This window comes from Ixodes scapularis, unplaced genomic scaffold, assembly GCF_016920785.2.
Source record: "Ixodes scapularis isolate PalLabHiFi unplaced genomic scaffold, ASM1692078v2 PGA_scaffold2__306_contigs__length_199485367, whole genome shotgun sequence".
Lineage (NCBI taxonomy): Eukaryota > Metazoa > Arthropoda > Arachnida > Ixodida > Ixodidae > Ixodes > Ixodes scapularis.
Window position 1 is genome coordinate 84,826,809 of NW_024609857.1, and position 15,232 is coordinate 84,842,040.

The window sequence follows — 15,232 nt, forward strand, 5'->3', positions numbered from 1 at the left end:
TCAGTTGTTTGGCAAAGACGACAGTTGGTGGTTCCATATACTCCAATGCCGCGGGATTCGAGCCACTCTTTTACTGGTAAGGTACGTGAATGAAATCTGTAAAAGAAAGTCTTGCACTTGGGAGGAATTTGCATTTTCATGACTCTTTTTAGAACATCCGTTCTGCAATTTTTTGGAGGGTCATAAGGGTGCAGGCGAAACACTGGGTCCGGAAATAACGAAAGCAGAAGTTTCCTTACCAGTAATCTTTTTGAGCACGATGTTAAAAAGCTTAGGTCAAACCTCGCTCTTAGGAACTCCAACGTGTCTGCTACTTCTTTATAATAACCTCGTAACGATATTTTACTTGTGGTTAGTGAATCATCAGCTGGTGGTACTAAGTATTTTGCCAAAAAGAACTTTTTGCACATCTCCAAGAAAGGATGCTGTTCGTGTCTAAAAAAATTCCATCTGGCAATTAGTTGCCTCACAAAGATGTGACCCAGACCAAGCCCCCCGTCTTGAATTTTTCGAAATAAGTTTGTTCTTCTCATTGGCTCATACGGTGACCTCCAGATGAATGTCGCAAATATCCTGTTGAACCCGTTAACTGTTATTCTGGAACAATGCATAACCTGCAGAAGGTATGTTAGTTTTGACAAAAAGAAAATATTGCAAACGGCAACTCTACCAAAGGTTGACAGATATCTGAGGTTCCACATGCGTGCAGCTGATTTGACATTTTTTCCAACGTTGTCCCACATTGCCTTTGGATTGTCCACTGCCTTCAGCGGTACTCCCAACAGTTGTGGTTTCTCGGTGGACCATTTTATGTTCACAAATAGGGGTGGAGTCGTCCCCCACTCCCCACACCACGAGCCGCAACTTTTGTCGTTGTTTACTGCCGCACCAGACACGGCACAAAAATGCGAAACGCGCGACATTGCATTTTCTATGCTTGGCTTGTTGGACTTGGAGCACACAAGCACAACGTCGTCGGCGTAAGCCAGAAGCTTGACTTCGCAGCTGTGGAGACGAAAGCCTTGAACTTTGTTGTCGTTCAGGATGCTTCTGCAGAGTGGTTCAAGGTAGAGATCAAAAAGAAGGGGTGACAAGGGGCATCCTTGTCTGACCGAACGCTGAACTTCTATTGATCGTGTAAGAGTTCCGTTGACTATTAATTTGGTTGATATGTCAGTATAACAAAGTTTTATCCCACGTTCGACATTTTCGCCTACTTGTATGTGCCTCAGAAGAGAGAACAGAAAGGAGTGTTGGACTTTATCAAAGGCCTTTGCAAGATCGAGTTGTAAAATTGCCGCGGCTTCGAGTGTTTGTTGGCAAATTTCTATTATAGATCGAACTATGTGAAGGTTGGTTTGTATATTCCTTCCCTTGATGGAGCAAGTCTGGTGGTCACCAACAATCAAAGATATTACGCTTTGCAATCGACCTGCTAGCACGCGTGCAAAAATTTTGTAGTCGTTATTGACTAAACTTATAGGTCGATAACCTTCTACCCTCTGAAGCTTGTCTAAGTTCTTGGATTTAGGTATTAACACTGTGTCTGCCTTCCGAAATGATGGAGGTAGACATTCGTTGCAGTACGATTCCTTGAAAACATTTAAGAGTACAGGTGCAAGTCTTTTGCTCCATTTCTTGTAAAAACTGGCTGGTAAACCATCTGGGCCTGGGGCCTTCCCGTTTTTCATCTCTTTTATATTTAATTCAACTTCACTTACATCGATGGGGGTGTTCAGGTTTTCGGTCGTCTCTTTTGGTAGTGTTGGTAGCCCAGATAACAAGGATTCTTGCTTTTGCATGGTTGTGGTAAGTGGCTTGGAAGTAAATATTGCCGCGCGCAGGGCTGAGAAAGCAACGCTCGGTCACGGACCCCCAGAAAGTTCTCGTCTATTCATGTACCGCACGTAACTTCTATCATTTATTCCTGCTTTTGTTTTCTAGAAAGTGCGTGTTCATTCTCGCCCCGATCACGCGACGCTCGAGCCGCTTTCGCCGAATCTTCGAGATAGTGACACACTCTAGATAAGAGGCCGCCCGCTACCTTGTCGAGTCAGTTTCGCACCAGCGTTCGACTCTGCTGCTACGCCGACTTCGACGCCCGCGACGCTCTATTATTATCTTTTGTACTCGTTTATTTTTGGCACAAGTTCGCCACATTAAACGTTTATTTCTTTCTGTTTATTTCCTGTTTTTTTGGTCACCACCCGTGACATTTTGGTGGAGGTGCTGGGTACCGCATGCCCCTGCCGCGTTCCCCTCCAAGGGCCCGCACTGCAAGTCCGGTTCCTAGCTCGGTGAGAAGACCACTCACCGCGGAAGCTGAAACTCGGACCAGCCGCCGCACCAAGGAAGAGGATCCTGACTACGGTTTACTGCTGGACACGCCCAAGCCGGAGACGACGACGATGGCCAACCAGTCGCAGAACCCCGCCGTTCCTGCCGTCGTCTACCTACCCGTCGCTCCTCGGACACCGGCTCCCTTCCACGGCGAAAGCCACGAAGACGTCGACGACTGGGTCCAACAGTACGAACGAGTGGCCCGTCATAACGGGTGGACACCAGAACAGTGTCTACAGAATGCTTACTTCGCCTTGGAAGCAACCGCTCGGAACTGGTTCGAGAACCACGAAGCATCGATCACCTCCTGGGAGCAACTCAAAGCTGAGTTGCGAAGAACGTTCACGAACCAACAACGAAGAGAACGCGCGGAAGAGCTTCTTCAAGCGAGGATCCAAGGCCCTAACGAGAGCATCGTCAGCTTCGTGGAGGATGTCCTGCGACTCAGCAACCGCGCCGATCCTCAAGCCTCCGAAGCGAAGAAGCTGAGAATCCTGATGCGAGGCGTCAAAGAAAACATCTTCGGAGGCCTTGTACGAGCCCCGCCTACCACAGTCGAAGGATTCATCACGGAGGCAACAAACATTGAACGTGCCCTTCAAGCACGGGCCTCCCATTACCAGCGACTTCCCGGCGTCGCGGCCCTCTCGACTTCCAGCTGCAACAGCCCGGACCTCCGCGAGATTATCCGGGACGTCGTGCGGGAGGAGATCAAGAAACTTCTACCTGCCGCCGCAAGCCCAGCTTCGCCCTCAATCACCGAGATTGTCAGGGAAGAAGTCCAGCAAGCGCTGCAGCCTGAGGTTCCCGTCAGCACCGCTCCGGAACCACCGACATTGAGTTACGCCGCAGTGGCCCGACGGCCACCGCCTCCTCGTCGCACCTATGTCGCGCCGCCCCGACGTCAGTCTCCTGCGCCGCAGCACGACCGACGCCACGACGACCAGGTCCAGTACGCCTGCCCGGAGCCTCGCGCACCCCGCAAGACCGACGTGTGGCGAACGCCCGACCGACGCCCTCTGTGCTTCCATTGCGGGGAAGCGGACCACATCTACCGCCGATGCCCATACCGACGACTCGGGCTACGCGGGTTCCACCCGAACGACCCGCGCCCCCGTCATGGTGAACGCCCTACTGAGATCGACGAGTACCTGCGAAGACCTCAGTCCCCCGAGCCTGCGTCCCGCCGAGAGTTCCGATCGCCTTCACCACGACGTCCAGCTTCGCCGATGCACCGACCCCGACGTGAAAGCCTGTCGCCCCTCGCTCCACGCCGGGGAAACTAGGCGCGGCAACCCCTGGAGGTGGAGTTGCCGAAGACGACCGACGCCAAGATCCTCCACGAACGTCGGAGGGCCCCCACTCGAACGCTACCGGAGACCGAAACGACGCTCCTGAAACGGTGTCCAACAACCTAAACGTCATCATCGACGGCCACGACGCATCGGCACTGGTGGACACCGGAGCAGACTACTCAGTCTTGAGTGGGAGGCTCTCCCGCCACCTTCGAAAAGTCACGACGCCGTGGGATGGACCGCAGATACGAACCGCCGGAGGACACCTCATCACGCCTGTTGGAAGGTGCACCGCTCGCGTCGAAATTCACGGCGAGACGTGTCCTGTGAAATTCGTCATTCTACAAGACTGTTCCAGAGACGTCATTCTCGGCATGGACTTTTTGTGTGAATACGGCGCCGTCATCGACCTTAGAGAAAACAGATTGACGCTGCGGACACCTTTTCCGTCTTCAGAGAAACTCCAAACTGCGTCAGCCGCCGTCCGAGTCGCTGCCGACCACGTGAATCTGCCGCCGCGATCAAGTGTTGTCGTACCCGTCGTGACCGATGCAGCTACCCGTAGCGAAGTTCTTCTGGAAGGCAACCTCCAGTTGCTCCTGGGAAGAGGAATAGGCGTCGCACGAGGAGTAGCCGAACTTCAGGATGGCCGCACTGTGGTCCTCGTGACGAACTTCCGGAATGAAACGCAACACCTCACAAAAGGTGCAGCCGTTGGCCACGTCGAGGATCTCCGAAACTCCGCCGAAATCGCCGCCATTACTGATGAATCCTCGCCACCTCAGCAAGACGGTACGTCACCAGCGCAACTCGACATCGACCCTAAGCTTCCGGACCCGAAACGACGGCAGCTGATTAACCTCCTCGCCGAATACCGTGACTGCTTTGCGACGTCGTCGAAGGTACGCCAAACAGCCGTTGCGAAGCACCGCATCATTACCGAGGACGACGCGCGCCCTGTGCATAGATCACCGTACAGAGTCTCCGTTAAAGAAAGGGAGGTGATCCAGGAGCAAGTTCAAGAGATGCTGAACGACGACATAATCCAGCCATCAAGCAGTCCGTGGGCCTCTCCAGTCGTACTGGTTAAGAAGAAGGACGGAACGCTTCGGTTCTGCGTGGACTACCGGCAGCTGAACGCGGTGACGAAGAAAGACGTCTACCCACTCCCCCGAATCGACGACACGTTAGACCGGCTGCGCCACTCTCGATACTTCTCATCGATGGACCTGAAGAGCGGCTACTGGCAGATCGAAGTCGACGAACGGGACCGAGAGAAGACAGCTTTCGTCACGCCAGATGGGCTGTACGAATTCAAGGTGATGCCCTTCGGACTGTGCACGGCTCCAGCAACTTTCCAGCGTGTTATGGACACCGTACTGGCAGGACTGAAGTGGCAGAGCTGTCTGGTCTACCTCGATGACGTCGTGGTGTTTTCCAGCGACTTCGACGAGCACTTGCGACGACTCCGAGCTGTTCTTCAAGCCATACGGACCGCTGGGCTCACCCTCAAACCGTCAAAGTGTCGGTTCGCCTATGACAAACTGAAGTTTCTAGGTCACGTGGTTAGCAACGAAGGCGTGCGCCCAGACCCTGAGAAGACTCGCGCCGTCGCGTCATTTCCAGCGCCGAAAGACAAAAAGGCCGTGCGAAGATTCCTTGGGCTTTGCGCCTACTATCGTCGCTTCGTTCGGGATTTCGCACGAATTTCCGCACCGCTCACAAACCTCACGAAGGACGCCGAGAGGTTCGAATGGGCCGAGGAACAGCAGCAGGCATTCGACGAGCTGAAGCGACGACTCCAGACGCCTCCGGTTCTTGGACATTTCGATCAGGATGCGGACACCGAGATTCACACTGACGCAAGTAACGCAGGACTTGGCGCGGTATTAGTTCAAGTACAAGAAGGCACCGAACGAGTCATCGCCTACGCAAGTCGGACACTGTCCAAGGCAGAGAGAAATTACTCCACGACTGAGAAAGAATGCCTTGCGGTCGTCTGGGCAATCACGAAGTTTCGTCCATACTTGTACGGAAGCCCGTTCCGCGTAGTCACGGACCACCACTCGCTCTGCTGGCTTGCGAACCTCAAGGACCCGTCAGGACGCCTCGCTCGATGGAGCCTCCGGCTACAAGAGTTCAACATGACTGTGGTTTACAAGTCAGGACGCAAGCACAGCGACGCTGACTGCCTGTCCAGGGCCCCTGTCGAAACACCTTCCGGTAGCAGCGACGACGATGATGACGAGTGCTTTCTAGGGGCAGTGAACACCGATGACATGGCACGACGTCAACGAGACGATCCGGAGCTGCGAGCCTTAATCGAGCACCTAGAAGGGCGCGGCGGTACCGTACCCCGTGTTTTCTCACGAGCCGTGTCGACCTTCGCCAGTCGACAAGGTGTACTCTACAAAGAGAACTTCGGGGACAACAACTCGCCGTGGCTGCTGGTAATCCCGACCGACCTTCGAGGGGAGATCTTTCAAGCATGTCACGACGACCCGACATCCGGACACCTTGGATACAGCCGGACACTGGCCCGTATTCGTGAAAAGTATTACTGGCTCAAGCTCCCCAAGACCGTCCACCTGTACACACGATCATGCCACGAGTGCCAGCGACGCAAGAAACCTCCGACGAGGCCGGCCGGACTCCTGCAGCCTATTTCTCCTCCAACTGCACCCTTCCAGCAGATCGGAATGGATCTACTTGGTCCTTTTCCGCCTTCGACGTCGGGGAACCGCTGGATCATCGTCGCCACAGATTATCTCACACGGTACGCCGAAACGAAAGCTCTTCCTTCGGGGACTGCTGTGGAAGTTGCCAAGTTTTTCATTGAGTCCATCGTCCTCCGGCACGGCGCTCCAGAAGTTCTGATTACAGATCGCGGATCATCGTTCATGGCACAACTGACCCAAGAAATCCTCCGACTCAGTCATACCAGCCATCGTCGTACAACTGCGTACCACCCGCAGACCAACGGGCTGACGGAGCGACTCAACAAGACAATCGCCGATATGATCTCTATGTACGTCGACGTAGAGCACAAGACGTGGGACGAGGTGCTGCCCTACGTCACGTTCGCCTACAATACGGCGGTTCAAGAGACCACTGGATTCACCCCTTTCCAGCTGGTACATGGTCGGAAGGTAACGACCATGCTGGACGCCATGCTGCCCCATGAGCCATCTGACAACGAGAGCGACGACGCCCAGGCGGTTGCTCAACGCGCCGAAGAAGTTCGCCAGCTCGCCCGACTCCTGATTCAAGACCAGCAACGCGTCGACGCCGGCCGCTACAACCTTCGTCGCAGGGACGTCCACTTTCAGCCCGGAGATAGGGTGTGGGTATGGACGCCCATCCGTCGCCGCGGCCTCAGTGAGAAATTGCTGAAGCGCTACTTTGGGCCCTACAAGATCATCCGACGCCTCGGCGATCTGAACTACGAAGTTCTACCCGACGGAACGCGCCCATCTGCAAGACGTCAGCCGCGACCCGAGGTGGTGCATGTCGTCCGGCTGAAGCCGTATTACGAACGATAGGACTCTCCACTCTCGTCGACGAGTGAACTGTGGACTGTGAACTCCGGCTAGCAATTCTGCTGTCCTTTTGTTTTTTTTGTTTTCCGTTTTTGTGCTGCATCGGGACGATGCACTTTTAAAGGGGGGGATAATGCCGCGCGCAGGGCTGAGAAAGCAACGCTCGGTCACGGACCCCCAGAAAGTTCTCGTCTATTCATGTACCGCACGTAACTTCTATCATTTATTCCTGCTTTTGTTTTCTAGAAAGTGCGTGTTCATTCTCGCCCCGATCACGCGACGCTCGAGCCGCTTTCGCCGAATCTTCGAGATAGTGACACACTCTATAGTCGGTTACAAGTCAAGAAGGTAGGAGAAGCTCCTCCCACAAGTGTGATGCGCCCGTTTCAAATCCCTCCGCAGTCGAAAGAAGAGTTCACTGGAAACGCTCCTTGTTCCGCTTCAATAGATTCCAACTTGTCTCCGATCCCACTTTTTAAGAAAGCGACCTTTGTATTCATCGTAGAGGGAACCGAGCCCCTGAAAGCAGCCTTTGTATCCATCGGGGGGGAAGCTAATCCCCGAAAGTCGCATTTGTTTCCGTCGGTGGGGCAGAACTCTAATCTCCCTCTCGAGGCTTCCACAGTGCTAAGTCAGATTCGAAAAATAAAGCAAATATGTACAGAAAGGCAAGACCCTCCTCGCGCGTTGGCCGCAACGTCACGGAAATGGTGGGACACTATTGGATGCGGAGGTGGCGGAGGGATATGTGATTCCCTTTGAGGGGCATTTGCCGCTACCTTCTTGACCTGTAACTGACTATAGATAAGAGGCCGCCCGCTACCTTGTCGAGTCAGTTTCGCACCAGCGTTCGACTCTGCTGCTACGCCGACTTCGACGCCCGCGACGCTCTATTATTATCTTTTGTACTCGTTTATTTTTGGCACAAGTTCGCCACATTAAACGTTTATTTCTTTCTGTTTATTTCCTGTTTTTTTGGTCACCACCCGTGACAATATGTCTTCGTAATAGGCTTCAAATGTTTCGCGAATTTCCTTTTCATCAGTCGAAATTTGACCAACTCCTTGTAGTGTGTCAATTCGCTTCTTTTTCACATATTCTCTCTCTGCATTAAGGTACCTCTTCGTCGGTTGCTCTCCCTCTATGACTTGCAAGGTACGTGTTCTTACTGCGGCTCCTCCGTAGTGCAGTTTATCATGTTCTTCAATTTGTTTTCTAAGGTTCTTTATGTCATCTTTGTATTTTCCTGGTTCCTGGCATTCAAGGCGATACAGGTAGAGAATGCCTTCATTAAGTCGCCTTTCCATTTTTTGTCGGTATGCCACAATTGATGACAGTTCGATGCTCATCTTCCTTATTTCTTGTTTAAACATTTCCCATTTCTGTCCCCACCCATGTTTGGTACACTCGATATTTTAAGAGCTGATTCTACTCCCTTCTTGAATTCCTCGTTTTCAAGTAGGCTCTCATTCATTTTCCAAAGGGACCAGGCCTGTGAGTTCCTTGTTCTCTGAGATGTTCTCGTGCCTATTGTCACCTGAACCATACAATGATCAGAAAAGAAGGCAGGAATCACGTTGTAGCTGCTCATTGCACCGGAGACTGCTCCGGAGATGTAGATTCTATCCAATCGTGCATGAGACGACCCTTGGAAGTGAGTAAAGCAGATCGCTTGGTTTGATGTTGCTGATGAGTCTAACAAGTCGCAGTCTCGTACCAGTGATTTTAAAACTTCTGCGCTTGGATCTACAATGTTTGTTCGTGGAAGTCTATCCTTTTTGTTTAAAACGCAGTTGAAGTCTCCTAAGAGGATGACGTTAAACCTAGTGTCGGCGTAAATTCTAGCCTGACAGAAGAGGCTTTCTCTTTGCGCAACGTCGTTGTACGCGTACACAATAATTATTCGCCAAGGCTGGTTTTGTAGGAGGACGTTTGCTACCATTAGGCGCCCGCGGTCAGTCCCTTCGAGAACGCTACACAATTTGTAATTCATATGCTTCTTGAACAGAATTGCGCACCCTGCTGAGTAGTCGATTGCGGGACAGTGGACCACGTCATAGGTGTTCATCCACAGGTTACATCCCGAAAATAAGGTATTCTGTTCTGACACTTTCGTTTCCTGCAGGGCTACAATGTCGCTGTCATGTTTCTCTAGAAACCGAAACAGTTGGTACTGTTTTTTTCTCGAATTTATCCCTCGCACATTTAAGGTGGAAATGGTGGAGGGACTTATCTGGGCGGGGGTGACGCGGTTCCTATTCATTTTGTGGGTCGGGTTTTAGGGCAGCCGGGAAAGATGGTTTCCGGTCTTTGAATTTTGGCTTTAGCCATTGCTCTTTAGGAACCAGCTGCTTCTGTGGGTCGTTGGAGGTTGTTGGAAATGTTGCGACCTGAGATTCCTCCTTCGCAGACTCGGTGACGTCAACCTTGGGTTTCTTGCTCTGTCGCCTATCTGTTCTGTCATCATCCGCCAGCTGTTTGGCTTGCGTCAGTTGCTTTCGCGGGTCCTTTTCTATGTTTGTAGAAATCTCTGGTTCGGCTAGTGGTGCCTCATGTCCCAAGTCTTGTTCTACACTGTTCTTTTGCTCCGCTAGCACGTCTTTGGTAGCGCTGTTAGAGTTGTCTTTTGTGATAGCGTGGTCGTCCGTCGCTTGCGAAGGTGTTAGCTCCTCGTTGCACATTTCCTCCACATCCATTAGATGCTCGCTGTGGTCAGTCTCCGGTGATGCCTTTCCTTGGAGCTTGGAGGCATACGTCACGACGCACTCTTCAGTTGTATGTCCATACCGCCAGCACTCATGGCACAGAGGAGTGCGGCACTGCCGGCGGATGTGTCCAATCGCTTTGCATCTCAGGCAGAGTGGTGGCCTTCCTGGTATTACAACGAGCACATTCGACCCGTATATGTTTAAGATGTGTGGGATCTTGTCTACTGTGAGATCCTGTCTCAGAGTAAGGGTTACATCTAACGTCGTTGATTCTAAGTCCTCGAGACCTGAAAATCTCCACTTTTCTCTCGTCATTTCCTTGACTTTTCCAAAGGGTTCTAGGACCTTTCTCACCTCCGAGTCCGGCATGGGGATAGGCACCCATAGAAGCTTCAGCTTGATTTCCTCTTTGCACGGGTCAATGATGATGCATTTCTTCCCTTTGATTACGAGCTCCTCCTGTGCCTTCAGCTTGTTCTTTGCAGCAGCGTTTCCGAAGGTGATCATCCAGACGTGGCTCATTTGATACTGCCCTAAGCCGACGACGTCCTTCCGGTCGGCGATAGAAAATAGGGCTTCCTTGAAATCGCTGGCCTTGTATGGCCTTCCGGTGATGTCAGCATGAATAAATATTGAGTTCAGGACGAGAATGCCTTGTGGTAGCCTTGGTAAAATAACTCTGTAGTCTGAAGATTCGAAAGTCTTCTTGGAAACCCGGCCATCAGATGCCGTCGAACCGCTCCCTCCGGAGCTCATCTCCCCACTCGTGGCGTGCGCCATCCTCTCGAGGCAAAGATTAGGCAAACAGGGTCACCCGGGGAAGCCCCGGGCCCCCGTTGTTGAATTAAATTGCAGGAAGGTAAATTAATGGCTTCCACTCACGGTCGCTTCTTCTTCCTCCCCCTGAGCTACTGGAGCATTTCTTCAATGTTGGATCTCTTTCCTGACTAATAATTCAGCCGGTAAACTGTAAGTTGGAAAGTTTGCTGCCGATTTTCCTCTAGCAAAAGCACTCCCGGGTCGAAGTCGGGAAGCACCACGCATTGGCGACATTCGCACCTATAGTAAAGAAATCGTACGCGTGCATATTCAACTCGAAGTAGACACGTCGTGCTTGACGTTTGCGCGAGCGATGTCTTCAGCCACGAGAAGGGGGCGACGTCTCGGCGACGTCTTCGTGCAAATCGGCTTGGTGGTCGGGCGTGTCGTACGGGATGAATACCAATTCTTTTGATCAGTCCCAAATTTCTCTTTTAAAAGTAGACAGAATTCGCCGGTACCGCGAACGACAGTTCTGAAATAGAGGTCCCACGCCCGTCGTCCGCTGCCATCGCCGTTCCCGCGAGTTCCACGATACGCGAAACGACGAACGCACAGAATGCTTCCGGTTGTCTGTGGAACTTTTTTTTTCAATCAACGATTTGCAGCTTTTTAGAAGCCACAAAAAATGGGTTTCATATTTTTTTCTATTTTTAATATTGAGTGTGTGTTTTCAGTGACCCACGACTTTGAATAAATTTGGTGGTCGCATCGATGCCTTAGAAAACGGCCCGTGACCGCGGAAAAAAGAGTGAGCGAGACTCGAACTGGCCAGTTCTTGATCGGCGGTTTTCGGGCGGAAAGAAACCAAATTTCGAGCCGCAAATTTTGTTCTGGGTAGTTGAGCTCTCATATGTCACGTACAACTAAAAACCTCGGCGAGCATAAATACCCTGTCAGTGTCCCTTTAAACAACGTGCCCGACGTGCTCGAAAAACGAAACCGAAATAATATGAGTCGGGAGTGCGAAAGCTTTCTCCCGTCTGCCTGGAGAAGATGAAACACGTATCATTTCTCCCTTCTTCTCCTGTCCGCTTGGGGGCGCGTCAGTAGAAGAGGGGAAGACGCGGAAGACCGCGCCGTTGCTACCTTTTTCCTCCATTTTTTCTTGGAGTGCGAGTGTGGCCGCGCTTGGTGCAAGGGACGAAAGATAAGGCTGGCCAGAGTTCGCTTCGGCACGCCTCGCCTCTCGCGTCCATGGCCGCGCTTGGTGCCAGGGGTGTACGGTAAGGCTGGCCGGAGCTGATCTAAACTCATTAGAGTTTATTACAGCCATTAGAGCGAAAATATTGAAGCTCTTGAGACTGCCACGCTACAAGCTAATGGGACAAATCAAGGCGTCAAAATCACAAGCGACTAAGCCTTTTTTGTTTATGATTGGTTAAACGATGAGAGAGCACGTACAGAAACATGGAACACCATGCTGGTGCGTTTTTGAAGCTGCTTGATTGGACCCACCTGCTCGTAGCGTTGGCTGTCTCTGGACTTAGGTGAAACGAAGTATAGCTGTCTCTGACTTTTGAAAATGGCCTATTGTGACCCGCGCTGCCTTCGTACTCTTCGTACAAAAGACGCATTAGCCTCTGCGATGATCCGTTCGATCCGTCGATATTTGTTTATTTCATATTTCACGGTTCCAGTGACACCACTTTCGATCCCTTGATAGCATCCTTTCGAGCTCGGTTGTACAAAAAACGCAGCAGATATATGGCACCGTTGCTTCTGCTCATCTGAAGGCAGTTAACCGCGGAAGAGTATTATGCACGAAAGTGGCGAAGTCTCGTCTCGGCTGTATGGAGAACCAAAGCCGTTCTTCGTGCATCTACTCTTGCTTGACAGGCTTCCAGCTGAGGTCGAAGTTCTTGGCCATGGCCTGCCAGCACTTGTAGTAGTCCAGGTCGAGCTTATCGCAGACGCTCTCGCCCCATTTAGTTACCGCCATGCTCAGCGAGCTCTCGAACATGAACGCCTGCGTGAGTAGAAATGCGGGTGTCTCAGATTGAACGAGTTTTAAACGGATAGAAACAAACCCGTTTCTTCCAGAAGCTGAATGGTACAGGAATAGCATAAGTAGTTTGTATATTATAGAAGAAAGAGGGCGGGAAATGGGGGTAGGAATATTTGAGCGAAGAACCTACACTCCGTCGTCTTTGTGTGCTCGCTTTCACTTGCTATATACCAGTCACGCAGAGTGAATGCTGCGTGATGCTGAAATTTTTACTGTATGCGATTGGTTTAGTCGGGGTAGCAAACGTACAAAGACATCGAGCGCCTTGAAGATGCACTTTTGCTTTGGCGCGTGCTTGATGGGCACCATCGGATCGTAGCGGTGGCTGCAGTCGAACTTAAGGCCTGTTCACACATACAGCGGAGCGCTAAGTTAGCGCTACGTGAGCGCTCCAAGGAGCGCTCATGTGCACGGCGCTCCTAGCGCGTGACTTAGTTCTAACATAGCGCGCGATTAGCGCTTCTGTAGCGCCTTGTTAGCGCTCCAGTAGCGCTTTGTTAGCGCTCCAGTAGCGCTTTGTTAGCGCTCCAGTAGCTCCTTGTTAGCGCTTCAGTAGCGCTTCTTGTACCGCGGTGCCGCGGATTAGCGCGTGCACCGCGGTACCGGTTCCTGTGGTTGGGTGTGCGTCAGCAGCACCAAGGCAGACATCTGGGATGCTGAAATAGAAATGCGACAAATGCTCTTAGATACGTGATTAGTGCATATGTGTGTGGACGGCTTAATGCCCAGAAGAGCCTTCTGGGTGCGCGAAATCTTTCGCCGTAGAGATACGAGGGGTACCCGGCGAACCTTGTTCCCAGGCTGAGGGACCGAGACGCAGAGCTCTTTCGAAGGCGATTATTTTTAACAGCGTGTCTTTGAAACTAGGGTCACGCAGATCGAATAGAAAGCGATGAGGTCGTACCTAACCAATTAGTCGCTCAGAGTCCATGACTCTGGATGGCCTGCCCGACCCTTTGCTTGGAGAGCGGCTGCTTTACTTCCTCTTCTTTCAATGCCAAAAGAAAAACAACAAAGGAATCGCCGTGCACGCGCTGTTCAGCAGCAGCAAGCACGGCACAAGGAGCGTGAGAGCGCTAACAAAGCGCTTCTGTGGCGCCAACAGAGCGCTTCTGTAGCGCTAACAGAGCGCTAACAAAGCGCTTCTGAAGCGCTAACAGAGCGCCACACCACGCGCTAGGAAGCGCCACATGAGCGCTCCTTGGAGCGCTCACGTAGCGCTAACTTAGCGCTCCGCTGTATGTGTGAACCGACCTTTAATGTGAAACAGTCAATTCAGAAGTTACGAGTAAAAATAAAATGGTCCCTATGGAACAAGTGTGATACTGTACGAACGGGTGTACAAAAAACAAAACAGGTACTCTATGTACTTAAAAAAAAAATAAAATAAAAGCTGTCGTATTTTGAGTTTGCGCGGAAATAACAACTGCGTGTCAAGCTACTCGTAGTCCGATGACGCGCACCCGGAGCGACCCACGACCCGAGCCCAACACCTCGAAGATAAGAAAGCCGTGGTGCCGATAGACATGTCGTCATCGGCGAAGGTCAACGCTGGTCACGGAATGGGCACGACGACTGCGTCATCGTTCGGGCTGAAACTTGACGCGTTGCCGAGCATCGCACGCAGTGGACGTTTCCAATCGGTGTCCAAGCGTTGGCTTTTGCTGGTGACGCAAAAGAAATGTCAACACTGCGGCCTTGTCTTCTAGGCGGTGTTGCCCGAGAATGCGCGAGATAAAAAATATGACAAGTAGAGAATGCTAGAAGGCCAAATCGTTTCGTGTTACAGATGATAATTTAATGGGAAAAGGGAAAGGGGGGGGGGGGGGATTGAAAAGCTATTCCTAAGAAGGAAACAAACGTTTGCGGTTCATTAATTACGAGTTACAGAGGTGTAGTTCAGACTCCACAAGGGACGTTTTAAAACCGTTCACGGGCCCTGCACGCCGCGGTTACGTTGCCAGTACATACACAAGACATTCCGAAGGTACTGTGAGGCCTGTTTCTTCCGTGCATGACGGTCACATTGGTCATACAAAACACTGTCTGCATTCATGTTCGAAGCATGCATGAGGCAAACATGCTTCGAACGTGCTTGACGGATGTCCGCAGACCATTCTGTCACCGCGTCTGCAGAGAAACTCCGTGTCCCTTGTACGATGTATACAAGCAGTGTGACTATGGCTTTAGGAAGCTCTAAGCATGACGAGCAAAGGTGAAAAGGAGATGCGCCCATTGTCTTCGTATCTCGGAGGTCAGTTGATCATGCGCAGCATAGAGGACTCCCGCACATTCGACGTGACTTACCATAGATCCCTCGGCGATGCGCTGTGGGACCAACTTGCCCTTCCTGTTCTGTTCGTAGCACTGGGCATCCGGTCCATGAGGAGTCATCATGCTGTGCAGGGTGGCGCCGCCGGGCTGGAAGCCTTTCTCCTGGTGCCACACAACAAAAAAGATGCACCACCGCATTCACTCGACTGAAGCATACTTCGAGTGATTGCTTTGTGTGAGAAGGTTACT

At 51.7% G+C, this 15,232-nt stretch overlaps 2 protein-coding genes across 3 annotated transcripts in view; one reads left to right on the forward strand and one right to left on the reverse strand.

The window, feature by feature from the left end:
• The first annotated feature begins 11,826 nt into the window (after positions 1-11,826).
• Positions 11,827-15,232, forward strand: part of LOC8026620 (mitogen-activated protein kinase kinase kinase 15) — a 468,648-nt gene continuing 465,242 nt past the window's right edge. For both annotated transcript variants that reach the window (XM_042291939.1, XM_042291940.1), the window contains exon 1: positions 11,827-11,927. In XM_042291939.1, coding sequence (XP_042147873.1) covers positions 11,899-11,927 — 29 coding nt within the window. In that variant the 5' untranslated portion in view covers positions 11,827-11,898. The remainder of the gene's footprint in view (positions 11,928-15,232) is intronic.
• LOC8024919 (homogentisate 1,2-dioxygenase) overlaps positions 12,294-15,232 on the reverse strand; it is a 38,716-nt gene continuing 35,777 nt past the window's right edge. The window contains exons 14-15 of the mRNA XM_029966939.4: positions 15,017-15,145; positions 12,294-12,670 (exon numbers count right to left, since the gene is read on the reverse strand). Coding sequence (XP_029822799.3) covers positions 12,524-12,670; positions 15,017-15,145 — 276 coding nt within the window. The 3' untranslated portion in view covers positions 12,294-12,523. The remainder of the gene's footprint in view (positions 12,671-15,016; positions 15,146-15,232) is intronic.